At 43.4% G+C, this 14,777-nt stretch overlaps 5 protein-coding genes across 5 annotated transcripts; 3 read left to right on the top strand and 2 right to left on the bottom strand.

Moving 5' to 3' along the window:
• Nucleotides 1-27: 27 nt before the first annotated feature.
• IL334_000762 (uncharacterized protein) lies at nucleotides 28-4,902 on the top strand (the record flags this gene model as incomplete). Its single annotated transcript, XM_062932526.1, has 9 exons — nucleotides 28-43; nucleotides 131-186; nucleotides 284-488; nucleotides 568-838; nucleotides 918-1,526; nucleotides 1,583-2,007; nucleotides 2,064-4,473; nucleotides 4,570-4,714; nucleotides 4,804-4,902. The coding sequence occupies 9 exons, from the start codon at nucleotides 28-30 to the stop codon at nucleotides 4,900-4,902; spliced, it is 4,236 nt and encodes a 1,411-aa protein (XP_062788577.1).
• A 237-nt stretch (nucleotides 4,903-5,139) lies between these two features.
• On the bottom strand, nucleotides 5,140-5,821 carry IL334_000761 (uncharacterized protein; the record flags this gene model as incomplete). The annotated part of the gene is made up of 2 exons (XM_062932525.1): nucleotides 5,140-5,446; nucleotides 5,535-5,821. 2 exons carry the CDS (start codon nucleotides 5,819-5,821, stop codon nucleotides 5,140-5,142), a joined length of 594 nt encoding a protein of 197 aa, XP_062788576.1.
• Nucleotides 5,822-7,289: 1,468 nt separating this feature from the next.
• Nucleotides 7,290-7,774, top strand: IL334_000760 (uncharacterized protein; the record flags this gene model as incomplete). The annotated part of the gene is made up of 2 exons (XM_062932524.1): nucleotides 7,290-7,556; nucleotides 7,679-7,774. The coding sequence occupies 2 exons, from the start codon at nucleotides 7,290-7,292 to the stop codon at nucleotides 7,772-7,774; spliced, it is 363 nt and encodes a 120-aa protein (XP_062788575.1).
• A 1,010-nt stretch (nucleotides 7,775-8,784) lies between these two features.
• IL334_000759 (uncharacterized protein) lies at nucleotides 8,785-9,296 on the top strand (the record flags this gene model as incomplete). The annotated part of the gene is made up of 2 exons (XM_062932523.1): nucleotides 8,785-9,126; nucleotides 9,204-9,296. The coding sequence occupies 2 exons, from the start codon at nucleotides 8,785-8,787 to the stop codon at nucleotides 9,294-9,296; spliced, it is 435 nt and encodes a 144-aa protein (XP_062788574.1).
• Nucleotides 9,297-9,447: 151 nt separating this feature from the next.
• On the bottom strand, nucleotides 9,448-14,483 carry IL334_000758 (uncharacterized protein; the record flags this gene model as incomplete). The annotated part of the gene is made up of 31 exons (XM_062932522.1): nucleotides 9,448-9,464; nucleotides 9,533-9,609; nucleotides 9,688-9,825; nucleotides 9,885-9,979; nucleotides 10,041-10,091; nucleotides 10,145-10,240; nucleotides 10,298-10,649; nucleotides 10,693-10,795; nucleotides 10,849-10,977; nucleotides 11,033-11,117; nucleotides 11,180-11,213; nucleotides 11,274-11,331; nucleotides 11,381-11,393; nucleotides 11,451-11,572; nucleotides 11,622-11,665; nucleotides 11,717-11,741; nucleotides 11,798-11,886; nucleotides 11,935-11,994; nucleotides 12,051-12,172; nucleotides 12,221-12,242; nucleotides 12,300-12,383; nucleotides 12,445-12,643; nucleotides 12,702-12,737; nucleotides 12,794-12,879; nucleotides 12,939-13,017; nucleotides 13,076-13,283; nucleotides 13,383-13,519; nucleotides 13,590-13,675; nucleotides 13,746-13,882; nucleotides 13,967-14,101; nucleotides 14,157-14,483. 31 exons carry the CDS (start codon nucleotides 14,481-14,483, stop codon nucleotides 9,448-9,450), a joined length of 3,246 nt encoding a protein of 1,081 aa, XP_062788573.1.
• Between the last annotated feature and the right edge of the window lie 294 nt (nucleotides 14,484-14,777).

Here is a 14,777-nt window from a genome sequence, read left to right as displayed (position 1 = left end):
TCTTCATCTGCGTAGGAGTCGCTCAAAATGGCTGCACCATATAGTGAGTTCCTCTTCAATCAGCTGTGTCATCCTTGGTGATGCAGCCTTCAGCCCCATGTACAAAGATTAACGATATCTATTCCAACAGCTGCACAGGAGAAACAATATTTCGATCAACTGTTTGCCATTGTTGACAAAGACAATGTGAGTATATCGCTCTTTACGTATATGAATATTCCACCTGTGTAGTCGATTCCCGCTGATAAACGACGATATACAACCATTTGATTCACACCTCCAGACCGGCATTCTCCCAGGACAAGATGCGTATCCATTCTTGACTTCATGCAACTTACCCACTACCTCTCTCGGTGAAATATGGGCTTTAGCCGATCCTGAAAACAACGGTTTCCTTACCAAGGAAGGATGGTATAGAGCTGCAAGGATTATCGGTTGGTTACAAAAAGGTGGAGCTACCACTGTAGATGACACATTAGCACAAAAAGGTAAGTCTACAGCTCATTCTCACCCAATGTTTTCCCGATCTGCACTGTGAATATGTTGATGACGATTCTTTTTGATTAGCTGGTCCATTACCGACTTTCGATAAAGGTCCCCCTCCTCCACCAACCATTCAACCTCAACTCACAGGTCAAAGAGCTGCGCCCCTCTCTGCACACAACACCGGTTCCGGTCTGGCTCAACCATCTCTTCCAGCATTGACACCTGCCGATCGGGCGAAATTCACTAGACTTTTCGCTGGTGCTGGACCCCATAATGGATTGGTATCAGGTGATAAAGCACGGGATATGTTCTTGAAAAGTGGTTTGAGCTATGACAAACTCGGTCAAATCTGGTAAGTCCTCCCTCGCACAAATAACTTCAAATTTCTTATTTCTGGAGAAGTGGCGTGCTGATCTGGTGAAATCACTTAGGAACCTCGCTGATACGCAAGAAAGAGGATCTTTGGATCTCACAGATTTCGTCATTGGAATGTACCTCATTCAAAGTTGTATGACAAACTCAAACCTGATTCTACCTGCTGTATTACCACCCGGAATATATGAAGTGGCTTCTGGTGGAAGGGCACCTCCTCCAAAGGCTCCCGCTAGTCCTATCTCTAGACAACATACAGGTGGAGCGGTACCTAGTCCTATAAGACCTCAATATACAGGTGGTGTAGGTGGTACTGGTATTCTTCAACCTCAGAGAACAGGTCAAAGCGCTACTGGTAACTCTGGATTAGCTACCCCACCAAGATCAAATACAGCTCCATCAACAAAATTCGCTAGTCCACCTACGGCTTCTAGTTTCTCAACTTTACCTTCGACCTCGTCTTTCGGTGGACCAACGAGACAAATGTCAGGTTTCGCTCAATCTCAACCTCAATCACAGCAATGGGACGTCACACCTCAAGCTAAAGCCACTTCTGATCAATTCTTCTCTCAACTTGATACTCAAAATAGAGGTGTGATAGAAGGTGATGTTGCAGTTCCTTTCATGCTACAAAGTCAGCTGGATGAGAACACCCTTGCTTCTATATGGTGAGCCTAGAAACATAGTGACACATGGATAAGCAGCTAAAGAAAAACTAACATAGGGACTTGGCGGATATCCGGAAAGAAGGTAAACTCACTCGAGACGAATTTGCCGTGGCTTTGCACTTGATCAACGCCAAATTGGCAGGTCAAGAACCCCCGACCTCACTCCCAAACAGCCTTGTTCCTCCCTCACTTCGAGAAGCATACGGAAATGGTGCACAAGAGGTATTGCAAAATCAAGGTGCTAGTAGCGCAACCAAGGACTTGTTCGATATCTTTGCCGATGATGAACCTGCTCCTACACCAAAAGCGAGCAGTCCTCAACAACAATCGCAAGCTCAACCCTTCCAGGCTTCCGCTTTCTTGCCTCAGCCACCACCTCCGCCGACTAGAAGGATGACAGCTCAGACCACTGGACAAAGGGCGATCTCACCCGCTCCTACTGGTCAACCAGCTCAGACTGGCTTTGGAATGGCTCCTTTCGGTAAGTCAACATCATTATTAGCATGCAAGCTCTCCGCTGATTTGTCGTTTCTTCAGCACCCGCTGCCCGAGGAGGTGATCTTCTTGGCGATGATTCAGCTGAAGACAAGCCTTCTTCAGTACCCGACCATTCTGCTGAGCTCGGAAACAAACAGAATCAACTTGCTAATACCACTAGAGGTCTTTCGGATCTAGAAAAAACACGAGGTGAATTGGAGGAGAACGCCAAATCTTCTGCTGCTCAAATAGAGGAACTGGAAGCGAAACTATCCTCTGCTCGATCTCGACATGAAACTGAGACCAAAGCCGTGGCTGATCTCCGTACTCGTGTCGCTGAGCAGAAAGACCGAAACAAGAAGTTGGAGAGTGAGGTCATCTCTGCTGAATCAGATCTTTCAGCTATGAGGTCCGAGAAAGATGAATTAGAACAGGCTCTTCTAAGAGATAAAGAGGAAATTCGAGGGTTACAGAAGATGATGAAAGAAGTAGAAGAGGAAAAGACCGGGATGAAATTGGTCTTGGAGAAACTGAGGAAAGAAGCAAGACAACAGAAAGGAATGTTGAGTATAGCTAAGAAACAACTTTCTACGGCCGAAGGAGGGAGAGATGCTGTGCAGAAGGAAACGAGGGATGTCGAGCAGGAGATAGAAGAAGATAAGAGAGAGCTCGAACGAGTTCCCTCTCCCCAACAGCATGTCAGCCCACCACCGCAAGCACCACCCGCTCTCTTCTCACCTTCAGTCGCAGCTGGCGTACCTCTTCCAGCCACACCTAAAGCACTCAGTCCCGCTCCGACTGGTACATCCACCCGTTCAAACAATCCTTTCGAGAGACTTGTCGGTGCTCGATCCCTTCCACCTTCTCAGGCTACCTCTCCTCCTCCTTCTCAACAAGAAGAGCCAACCTCGCCTGGCTTTGGCGCCGGAGCTTTCGCAGCTGTCGGCGCTGCTGCAGGTGTAGTTGTCGCTGGGGCTGAAACACTCTACGATGCTGCCAAGGATGCTGTTTCTGGTGGATCTCCTGAAAAGACTGAACCCAAGGAGCTGGAAGAAGCCGATCCCTTCGGCGCAGCGACCGTCGAAAGTGAGAAAACCCCCGTGCCACAAGCCTCCGGAGAAGAAACCGATCCATTTGGTGCGTCTACAGTCAAAGAGTCCACCGATCCTTTCGGTGCCCCTTCAACTCCTAAAGCGACTGGTGGAAGCGGATTTGACGAGTTCGATTCGGGATTCGGCGACTCTTTTTCAGCCGCTCCTCTCGCTGCTGCAGACAAACAGCCAACCGAAGAAATGCATCTTGCACCAGCATCTGAACATGTCGGTGAAGCTGCCCCAACAGATTTCGATAGTGCCTTTGCAGCTTTCGATCAACCTCCTGCCGAGCTAGCTGATAACGCTCAAAACCATGTCGATCTTGACGAAGGAATTCCCAGTGGAATATCCAAATCCGACATTCCTAGCGATTTCGGTGCTCGACCAGAAGCCGAAAGAACTTATTCGACTCAAGCCAGTGCTCCCGAAAGCATCCCCTCTACTCCAGCCACTGAAGTGCCCTCGAGTGGATTTGGCAGTCCAACTAATTCAGAGAGAGCTCCTTTGCCCCCTAGTGCATTAGCTCAAGAAGTGAAGCCTGAATACGAATCTAGCGATGATGAAGAAGAAGGTCCAGAAGATTTAGAGGGTCCAACAAAGAAAGGCTATAGTGCGAAATCCGCAGATGATGAATTCAACTTTGATGAGCCTGAAGCCACAGCGGAACCAGGGCTAGGACATGCATCTGCACCTGATCTCGGACTAGGTCAACCAATACTGTCTGTTGAAGAACCCACACCTACAAAAGTAAGAAGACACGCTCCCCCTCCCCCAGCAAATAAATCAAGTCTTCCCCCTGGTGCTGCTCCTTCAGCCCCTACATCTGCTCAGTCGTTTGGTGGAACCGATGAATTTGATCCTTTCGGTGCACCTGTAACCTCAACAACAGTGACCGGTACAGGAATAGCTTCTCAACAAGGTGTAACACCTAAAACAGCATCATTCGATGAAGATGAATTTGATTTCTCAGATCTGCCACCTGCTCAAGTTGCTCATGAGCAAGGACAAGGACAAGGTATATCTCAACACCACTCATCGACGACCCATCAAGCCAGTTCATCTTCTGCGTTCGATGATGATTTCGCCAATTTCGATGACGAATTTGAGAAACCAGATCTATCTAACATTGGTAATGGTGGATCAGAGAACTCTGGTTCAGGAGGAACCTCAGAAAGCGTTTCCAAAAATTATGAGATGGTCAGCCCACAACCTCAATCACAAAGATTTGATGAATGGGGATATGGAAGTCATCCATCCGCTCCTCCACAGGGACAAGCACAAGCACAAGGACAACAAGTGCAGCAATCACAGCAACCGCAGGGTACGAAAGGATTCAGCTTTGATGATGCCTTCGGTGGCGATTTCGAACCTTCAGGGTGAGTGCTGATATCCGTCATCATCTCCAAGCAAAAGTCCTTTGCGTAAACTCTTGGTAAGTCGGAGAGAAGCAATGCTAACAGTGCGAGTCACAGGTCCAGCTCTGTTCAACATGATGATGCATTCTCGCCACCTTCCGGTCCTCCACCCGGTCAATCAGAACAACACTTACAAGCACCACCCATGCCTCAGAGAAGACCAAGTACTGCCCAACCCGATGATATAGAAGATGTTAAGAAGGTGAGTATAATCCCTATGTTATAACGATGTCGGAAATCGATCTATATGTCTGTGGCAGAACACTAAAAGCTAAATCATCCTTGTTTCAGCTCTGCGCAATGGGTTTCTCGAGAACTTTAGTAGTGGAAGCGTTAGCTGCAAATGGGTACGACTTCCAAAAATCTCTCAACGTACTGTTATCTGCTTAAAAGGGAGTTTAGGATATACGGATTTGAAGTTGACATGTTGAGTTAAAGACAGAGGATATACAATAAATATAAACATAAATGAATGGACATGCAGTTATAAGATATATGGCCGGATTTGTTCTGGTTCCGGACCCAAAGTCTGAGGCCCATCTACTAGATTCATATTGGATACAAAGATCATGATATAACAATAAAAGACAGTTCTTGTTTGGGGGTAATAGTGCTCAGAAGAATGTATTAAAGAAGACTATTGGCAGCTTGAGAATAATCACAGATATCTGAACTATCAAGAGCTATTTTCCTCCATTTCACAAAACCATTTTGATCCACAGCGAATCCACCTGAATTTTGCCATCTATAAGAACCTTTACCTGTTGAACGTAAATTGATACCTTCTTTTTCCAAAGAAGAAACTGAATCCATTATTGATTTATTTATCATTCCTCCCCAACCTAATTGACCTATTCCCCAATTCGCATACAGTTGTCTGGAAGGATCTGGAATTAATGTATATCTACTTGTATCAAGGAACAATCTAGGTCCTCTATATGAAGTACGATGCAAGTAAGTATCTCTCAAGTCAACTCAGGACTATCAATCACTCCTCATCGGGGTGTAGATACAACACTTACCCGATCTCGTTGAACCATTGATCCACTTGATCTTTTTCAGCATGTTGAACGATTATAATCTTCAGTTGTGGATGAGCTTTCAATTGATCAGATAAAAGATGTATCTCCTTCTCTGCGAATGGACATCCACAATGTCTCACAAAAGCTACTAAAGTGGGTCCATCAATTTGAACATCGGGTAAAGAAGGTGCTTTGGATCCTATCTCGGGTAAAGGTGCAGATGTAGGTGATGATTGAGGTATTATAGATTGGATCGCTGGTAGGTACGATGCTAAATAAGTTGTCATTCTGTCTATTGGTTCTTCGGTTTATACAATAGCAAACTGTATGGATGTTGGAGACTTAGAGCGGAAGGTGATGAACGTGATGCAGGTAGGTAGATACGATGCAGATGGTTATATGGTAGAACTCTTCGAATTCATGGCGGTAAATGATGATGCCGTAAAAAGCACTCGTGAACCGGCTTTTGCAGACGTCATACATATATACGAGTAGGGTGGTTATGATAATGGTTCAACAGCCCATTGAAGTGAAGTCATGCCGTTCATATCCATTGAATAGCTTGCTGACTTATGATAAAGCTATCTTCCTCGTAACGTACTCGCCGGAGAATGATAGATCAAGCAGGACTCTGTTCTCCTGGTCTTATCGTAGATTTCAAACCTGATTTGAGATATTACAGAATACAAGTCTAAGATTGTTTCACGTATAACTTATTAAATCTACCAGGTTTAAATTGATCTTTGCGTCTGGATTTTGGTATCCCAAGCTAAACAAATATACTCTCGTCAACTTATAATCTTATCGCATGCTGATCCTCAATGCTACCTTCCCAAAATCAAGTAGAAAAACTCTTTAGACTTACCTCTTCAGCTAAAGTGGAATTTTCCAAATTCTTTTTTAAGCTAAATCCATAGCTTTTACAACTAATCTCTTCTTAGCCTCGAAAGGAAGTGCTCGGGGACCACTTGACCATTGCCGAAGACGAAAATATCTCCTTTGGCGGTACTGATATCGACGTTGGACCTCTTATGCATCAGCTTAACTGAATGGGTTTTGGCGGTGATTCATACAGCAGTACTCGAATAATCGTTCGATTTTGCTTGTATAGTTTTGGGATCGTGAGGTGATGAAGAAGATTTGTCCGGACCTGAGATGATTGGGTTCGAATTTTTATCCACTCCATCGTATGTTGTATTGGTTGTTGACAGCAAAATGTGGTAATGGAAAAGGATATAAAATACCTTAGTGGGAATGAATAGAAAAGAAACTCAGCTGCACCGATAAAGGTGTCATGAGCTGATGATATTGTTACAGTCACTTTTATGGCGTTAAGGAATACATCAATACCGGGGATTAGTTCCTTTCTGATACCTTGGATACCATCATTGTCACTAGCTTGATACGGTCATAATCATCAATTTCACCAGCATCATCCTCATTCATCATTTCGTGGTGGGTCACTGCGTGAGGAAGATTGAACCGCATTGGGTAATCGATACTTCTTCAGCAAGTCTAATCTTTGAATCGAGTTTATATGACAATAATGAACCCCACTCACCATTCATTCAAGATCATTTTTTCATAACTTCTGTTCCAACATTGAATTTTGCTATCCTCTCATCTCGCAGATTAAATCTCGCAATAATCCTCTCCGTGAGCTTACACCTCATCCATACAACGTTATATGGACACTTCCGAGCTGACGAAATACCTTCATTTTCAGCCGAATCAATTTTTTTATCAAAACTGAAAATGCCAGTCAAAAGAGAACTTCTTATTGATCCTTACACCTCTCAGGAAGGAGAAGATGAGAAACCCCCTCAAACACCTACCAAGAAGAAGCCTTCCAAATCGATGACTCCCTCTCCAAAGAAAACCAAGACCGCCCCCAGCCCCGGAACCTCATCTGCCGCGACCACCCCTATCGACAAAGATGGACTTAGCGCCAAAGGCAAATATGCATTGATGATCATCGAAAAAGGTATTGAGAAATTGGATAAAGCTGATGTGGAAGCTGCTGTAAGTCCATCTATCCATAACAATCACTTTGAAGCCCCACGGTAACTTTCATACCAAAGGAATCTGCTGATCCAAGTATTATCTATTCATTCGTATTCCATATATTCCATATAACGATGTAGACCGGCTTGAAAGCGAGGCAGCAAGCGGATATGACTAGGAAAGATGGGAAAGGAGCTTTATGGAAATCCTTAATGGGTGCTATCGAGAAACTCTAAACAACATGTAGTTTAGGTGTTCAACTTTCATTATAGGATAACAATCTTATCTTCCTGTATTTAGATAATCATGAAAATGCTTTGAGAATGCATGCTATCTCTTGAGCTCATAGCAGATCCTTTCATGTTGCCCCGATATCCCCTAGTCATCCAGGGAGTATCACGGGTGAGCGAATGAGAGGCGGAATCTATCAACTCATTTTGGCTGACTGTACCTACTGGTGAGAAATCCCATAATTATTTAGTTATAATGTCAAGAAAGCCAGTCCATTATATGATTGTTGATCTATTGAGCCTATCTAACACCTAATAGCTTGTCTTGTAACCACCAATGCCGCTCATACTTTACACCTCACTTTTATCATTAATCCTATTTTTGACACCCTTGGTGGCAGCCGAATAGAAGTTCACGGGCCTGATCAGCCGATCAATTTCAGTCGAACAGATATTATATCATGTGAAGAAGGGAAGATCCACGATTGAAACGATTGAAACGCTTTAAAGGTTGATTCTACTCATACTGTGTGAGCGGCCGCTGTATTCTGGTTCCAAACCTTATGCCAACAGTTTACAGTACAGCGACACGGTCGCCTCATTTATTCCGAATGTATATTATATGCGAGATCTGAAACAAATAGCATTCAATTGCTTGGCTACTTCTGTTAGATGAAGGTGTTCGACCAGGTCAATGGGATTTTGTGAAAAACTTTATCATGTTGCGCCCTTTATTGCTTTTAGTCCTTGGATACCACTCTCAGTTTGACCTGTGTGACATCAATTTCTCTATTGATGATTCTTCGCTGTTTCTCTTCCTTTCTTCCGCCATACTAGTTGAACATCATCAACCCTACATCATATCTCTGATCACTGATTGTTCTCATACAATCAAATCTTCAGTCAAAAAGGTAAGCCAAACTGAATTTCACGTCAAGCTAAAACGAAATCAATTGTGGGATTACTGATCAAAATTGATCTCTCGTCAGCTTTCATACACATTTTGCAGATTCATAATGTCACCCAAAAGACGACTTTCCTCCATTGAAATCGATGAGATCGAAGATAGCAAACCTTCCCTCACCCTGTCTGACACCGATACAGACTCCATGAAAGACATCAAAACTTTCCTCAAACCATCCACGCCTCATTCAAAGAAAGCGAAAACCGAGCCTATGTCTGCTACTCCAACTACACCTAAACCTAAAAAGTCTCCAAACAAGGCCAGTCCTACAAAATCGAACAGCTCAACTCCAACTAAGGTACTTAAAGGTGGAAACACAGCTAAAAGTATATTAGCAGAGATGATCATAGAAATCGGAATGAAAAGCTATGATAGGAATTTAGTAGAATCTGAAGTAAGTTTTTCGTCTGTATAACTTCTTCCACCATGGGTCAGTGTGATGAGCTGACGAGATATTATCGGAATGCGCAGACTGGTCTTACTAAAGCTCAACAAATTGAAATGCTCAAAAAAGGTAGAGGTAGTTTATGGAAAGCTTTGTACGGCCATGCATCTACCCTTTGAGATGTCCTTCACGCTCTGGATGAAGGGTATATGCCATTCTGACTTCCATCGAAAATGACTCAATGTAGAAGGAAAGGGGGAAATGATTGATTTTGATGTGATATATATATACAGATAAATGCATACAATATTAAACATGGTTGAATAATGTTTATTTAGGTTTATGAGCTACGTAATTCGAAAAAGTCAGCTAGCTGTACTCGGATCGAGAATTTATCGATCTTCTCCCAACTCACCATCTTCATTCATCAACGTTTCTTCATCTACACACTCAGTCACCCAACTAGGAAGAACAATATGTTTCCTCTTCGGCCTAGAGGTGCACATTCGATCTGTTCAGCTTCGTAATTACGTATACCGTACTTATAATTGATCAAATGTAAAGACTCACAATGTGGTCTTCTTAATTATTTCAGCATATCTTCCTGAATCCTCATCATCCATAATGATATGAGTCAACTTCCTATCTTGCAAATCATTCACTATCCTTCCACCATTTTCACGAAGAAGCTTTTCTGCTTCGGACAACCTGTAAGGACAAAACTGATAAGACATCTCTTTGTGACTTGATTGAATGTGTATACTTACCTGGCAAACACCTCCTTCGATGGCAATGAAGTTTTCAACTCATTCTTAATCGCGTTTTTAGGGGTGTCAATATAGAACACCAGATGAAAGAAGATCTGAATTCGGTTTGGGGGTCAAAGAGAATCCTGCGTGTGATGCTTCAAGACGGGAACTCACGCTTTCTTCATCGTAATTCATGGCATCTGCATTCTCACCCATTCCTTCATCCTACATAATCCGAAAGCTAAGCGAGCCTCGTCATCTGAAAGTAAATCACTCACCTCGGTCGTATCAACACCTCTGACAGGTAACAGACGGAAATTTTCAGTAGGTGGCTCAGGCGTCGAATTGTGACTATCATAATCTTCTTCTTCCTCCTATCACCAAGTCAGCTAAACCACTGGCTTAAAGCATTGGAAGTTGTATTAGCTTACCTTGATCTCAACGACTCTTTCATCGTCAGTATCATCCTCTTCTACACTTGCAGGTCCACTCGTATTGATCGAAGAGTTGCGTAATGGTGATCTATGTAATCCCCATTCTTCCTCCATTTTCACTTGCTCAGAAGTCTTGTTGGCTTCGCGTTTATCTACAATTTCATCCTCATCATCGTAATCTCCTTCTACTGCAGACTCCACCTCCACTCCTTCGTCTTCTTCTTCTTCTTCCTCTGCTGAAGCCGCTCCTGATTCACCACCATCCCGGGACGAGATTTGATCGATCTCAGATAAGGTTTTATCATAGTAACGATCTTCTTGAACTTCATCAGATGCGAATACGAGAAGCCTGCTTGACAGTCAGCACCAGAGACAACATAGGTACTGCTTACGTTTTGATCAATGGTAGTGGTCTTCTTCTCTCTATACTCTCTATGATCCATTCGGGCTTGAGAATGCTCACTCCTTTTCGGATTTGAGCTCTCACCAATGGACCTATATTCACGTGTCAGCTGTATGCTCCAGAAAGTTGTCATATTTCAGCTTACTCTTCTCATCAGGGGATACAACCAATGCTGATAAATCTGATAATTGAGCTTGTGTGAATTCCCCTCCATGCCTGTGGACCAAAGCTTCAAGCTCTACTTTAGAATGCGTTGGATTGCCTTTTGGTATGTCTGGTTTCCAACGCGGTCAATAAGACACGAATACATATGGAAGGAGAAGACTTACAAAAAGTCAGATCAGCAAAGATAGCGCTTTCTATATCGTCATCGGAAAGCTTTTGACCTCGAGTTGAAGTCATGAGTTGTACTTTCTGCGATGTTACATATATCCCACTTAGCTGATCTCGTAAAAACAGAGCGAAGTATAGCTCACCTTTTTAGTAACAACCTTTCTTCTCTTTCGGAACCTGACAATGGTGAGATGTATGTCAATTGAGTTTCGCTGTTTCAACATGATGTTCACTTACGAGCCACCTTCTGCATCCGCATACCGCTTCCTGGGCTTATTGAGAAGGGCCGTGAATTCTGCTACAAATCAGCTTCTCTCCTATTACACAGTTGATTTGTAGCTGACCATCAAGACTCAACTATACATCTTATCAATTGTTGCTCTTAAATCATTTCCTGGCAGCTTTTGGACTCACACAATTCCACATGTCCCTATCTTGACTATCATCACCTGCCGGATGATCTCTACTAGCTTTGTCAAAGTAGATATATCTACATCTGGGGAATCGAAGGGTATATCCGCAACCCCAATTCCCAACTAAGACATATCAGTATACATATTACCCCAAGTATCCTAAAAGGCTTACCGCCGGGTACTATTTCTGAAGCTTTGACTTCCACCACGAACGAGCTATATTACCAGTATTAACGGCAGATTCTTTTAGCAATGGGTACAACTCACTTCTCGGGCTCGATATAGACATCAGCTAGACACTGACGGTAAGCTATCCAATCATTCGACTCATCACATATGTTGACTCACGCTTATCGTCTAAGCCCATGATACCAGTTTGCATCCAAGGTGGAGGCTTAGCTCGGTCGAAGTTCTTCCAATGTGCTTTATGTTTGTTTCTATAGCGAAGTTTAGCTCACCTGATGGTAAAGGGCTATGAGACGTACAGGATCCACTCATAATCTTCATAGCTCATTCCGGATCCGACAGAACAGAAAGTAGTGAACCTGTATCATCATCATATATCAGCCAACATCATCCTGGCAGGCATGGAAGAGCTGACTCTGGTTTTCTACCGCATCCATCATCCTCGTTTTGAATTCGTAGCCCACAAAGAAGACTTGAAATCTTTCCTGTCCTTCCACCTTTACCCCACCACCCACCAAGAACAAGAACATCGAGATTCTGATAGTGCTGTTAATTGCACGTCTATATTCGAATTGATCAACTTACTTCTCCCATTTGATCGGAATATCTAGCAAATCCGCGTTAGCTTTATTTGTCGCATATTTACATCAAGAATTACACTGACTCGGGTTTCACTTTGATCCAATCTGCTCCTCTTGAATTCGTTTGATATATTGCATCGCTCTTCTTGACTACCAAGCCTTCACCCCTAGAACGGAGATTAGCGATGAAGCACTGTGGATTTGTAACTTATATGCAGTAGCACCTACTTTGTCTCCAGAATTCTTTCCAGCATAGCCCTTATATCTTTACCGTTTTTTCCCTTTTGTTCCTCCGCGAATTCTATTCTACCTACATAATCATTGATATTCCGGAATATGCGATCCGATCTCATGAGACGTTTACGTTCCGACAAACGCTTGTGCGAGAGACAACGATCGTTAAGGAACAGGATATCGAATACCTTGACTATTCGTTCCAACTATTAGCTGTTCACCGGATCTCTCTAAGATAGCAGCTGGCTTACAACATGGTCTTGGTGCGTTCTCATCGTTCACTCGGTCTTGAGGCTATGTCAGCTTGTCTGTCATTCCAATTTGCCCTAATATACTAGCTCACCTCCAGCCGCCGTTTTGAGTGTACCGAAAGCTAGGTATTTCTCTAGTACAGGATCCCAGACTAGCATTTCACCATCCAGAATGATGCTGCTCTCCCACAGGTCAGCTGCGCTTATGCTACGGTGACAAAGAGGAAAGTGACACACTTTCTGACACCATCTTGAAAAGCTCCGGATATATGTTGTGTTAAGCTACCTTCTCCGATGTGGGCTCCGTATAGATACGCTACAAGCGACCTCATCAGTTTGTCTCGCCTTGGGGAGAGGACCAAACAGGAACTGACTGTAGTCTTTAGCTTTCCTCGAACAGTAAAACCATTGCGCCCCGTTTCCTCTCATATGAAGTTGCATCCTCTCTCCATCTAATTTTTCCTCCATAATGAACTCGGTATTAGGACCACCGACCAATTTGGCTATGGCTTCATGGGACGAAGAAGGGGATCGATAACATAATTGTGGGAGAAACGATCTGAAAAGCTCAATATTCGTTTGCTAGTCACAATCGGAGGAATCAGTTGTTCACATTCGACAAGGTGAAGACCGGGAAAACGCTCGGCGGGAAGCCTTGAGGAAAGGAACGAAATCGCTTACATGTTTCTCCAATCTTTGACCAGGTTTATACAATGTCCAACATACTCTTTTCAGATCAGAACATACGTTGAATAGATCTCCTGCATCAGGATGAAAACATGCGAAAACACCTTTTTCTCTTATTGATATTCTTAGATCTGTTCCCCATTAGAGTGAGCTGATTAGTACTCATATACCAAAGGAGATGGAAGGGACGTCGTAGCTCACCCTTCAATATGATTCGAATGATCCATTCTTGCTCAGCTGCTGTACATTGTTGATTTATCTTTCTCAATATCGGAACGTATTCTTGTCTGCCCAATAAACCCGAATCAGCTGATCCTCTGTCAAATTCATGATGGTAGTCCAGCCGATATGACTCACTGTTTCAACCTGCCTTGAGCCATTTGATCGAGTAGAGTGTTAACAGCATCAATTGATAATTGACCTTGCTCAACAGTTGATCTAGCTGCTATCTCGTAGTAACAAACTCTAGCGAAATCACCTGAATGAGAGTCGGCCTTTTGTTCACCTTTCATAATCAGCTTGTTCCAGTATCGAAGGATGGCATAGCAAGGGAAGCTGAAAGTGAGAGACCAACTGACCTGTCCATCTATTGGTTGCTTCCATTTGATCAACCTCATAGCTGCATCGCTATGCCTATCTAAGCCTAAAACTTCAATATAACATTTCGCCAACATAGCTTCTTTCAAGTTATACACAGGTCTTTCTCTATCTCTCTATTGGTCGCATGAGCTAGCCTTTCCAATCAAGAGCGATATAAAACCAGCTTACATCAGGAAGTAGTAACCTAATCAAGGGATATAGATCATTCCCAACTTTGATTCTCCATAATTCCATAAATCTACTCAAGATGTCCTTCCTTTTACTTGCTTCTTCAGTTCTCAGTCTATCCATCATTGTACATAATAAAGAGAAATGCGGCGTGGGATACTTGTTGACGCATTCTGATGGACGTTCAAGCGTGGTAGTCTGGATTTGAGAAAGAGGTGGTTCAGGTTGTGAAGCTGCAGGTGGAACGACATCATCTGGATCTACTTGGGAAGCAGGTGGTCCTTGTCCAGGTGGAAGTGGATGTCGATGATATCGAGTGTTGTCCATGATGCAATGAGTCCAATCAGACCGCAATCAACGGATACGTCTGGTCGATGGAAGCGATATGAGAAGGAACGATTAATCTGGGAAGGAAAGAGAAGAGATACACGCATTCAGTTGACATCATCATCTTCATTCTCCTGTTTACTGTCAACAACAAATCAATCAACCTCCACTTTACGATCCAGGAACATAAAATGGATGCATTTACTGGAATTACTACAAGAGCAGTCATCGACGATGAGCCCCATAACGACATCGACAGCGACACACACAATAGCATCAGCATCAACGATGAAC

The sequence above is a fragment of the Kwoniella shivajii genome, chromosome 1, assembly GCF_035658355.1.
Source record: "Kwoniella shivajii chromosome 1, complete sequence".
In the NCBI taxonomy this organism is placed as follows: domain Eukaryota; kingdom Fungi; phylum Basidiomycota; class Tremellomycetes; order Tremellales; family Cryptococcaceae; genus Kwoniella; species Kwoniella shivajii.
Note: the sequence above shows the minus strand (reverse complement) of the source record. Positions and strands in the feature narration are given on the sequence as shown.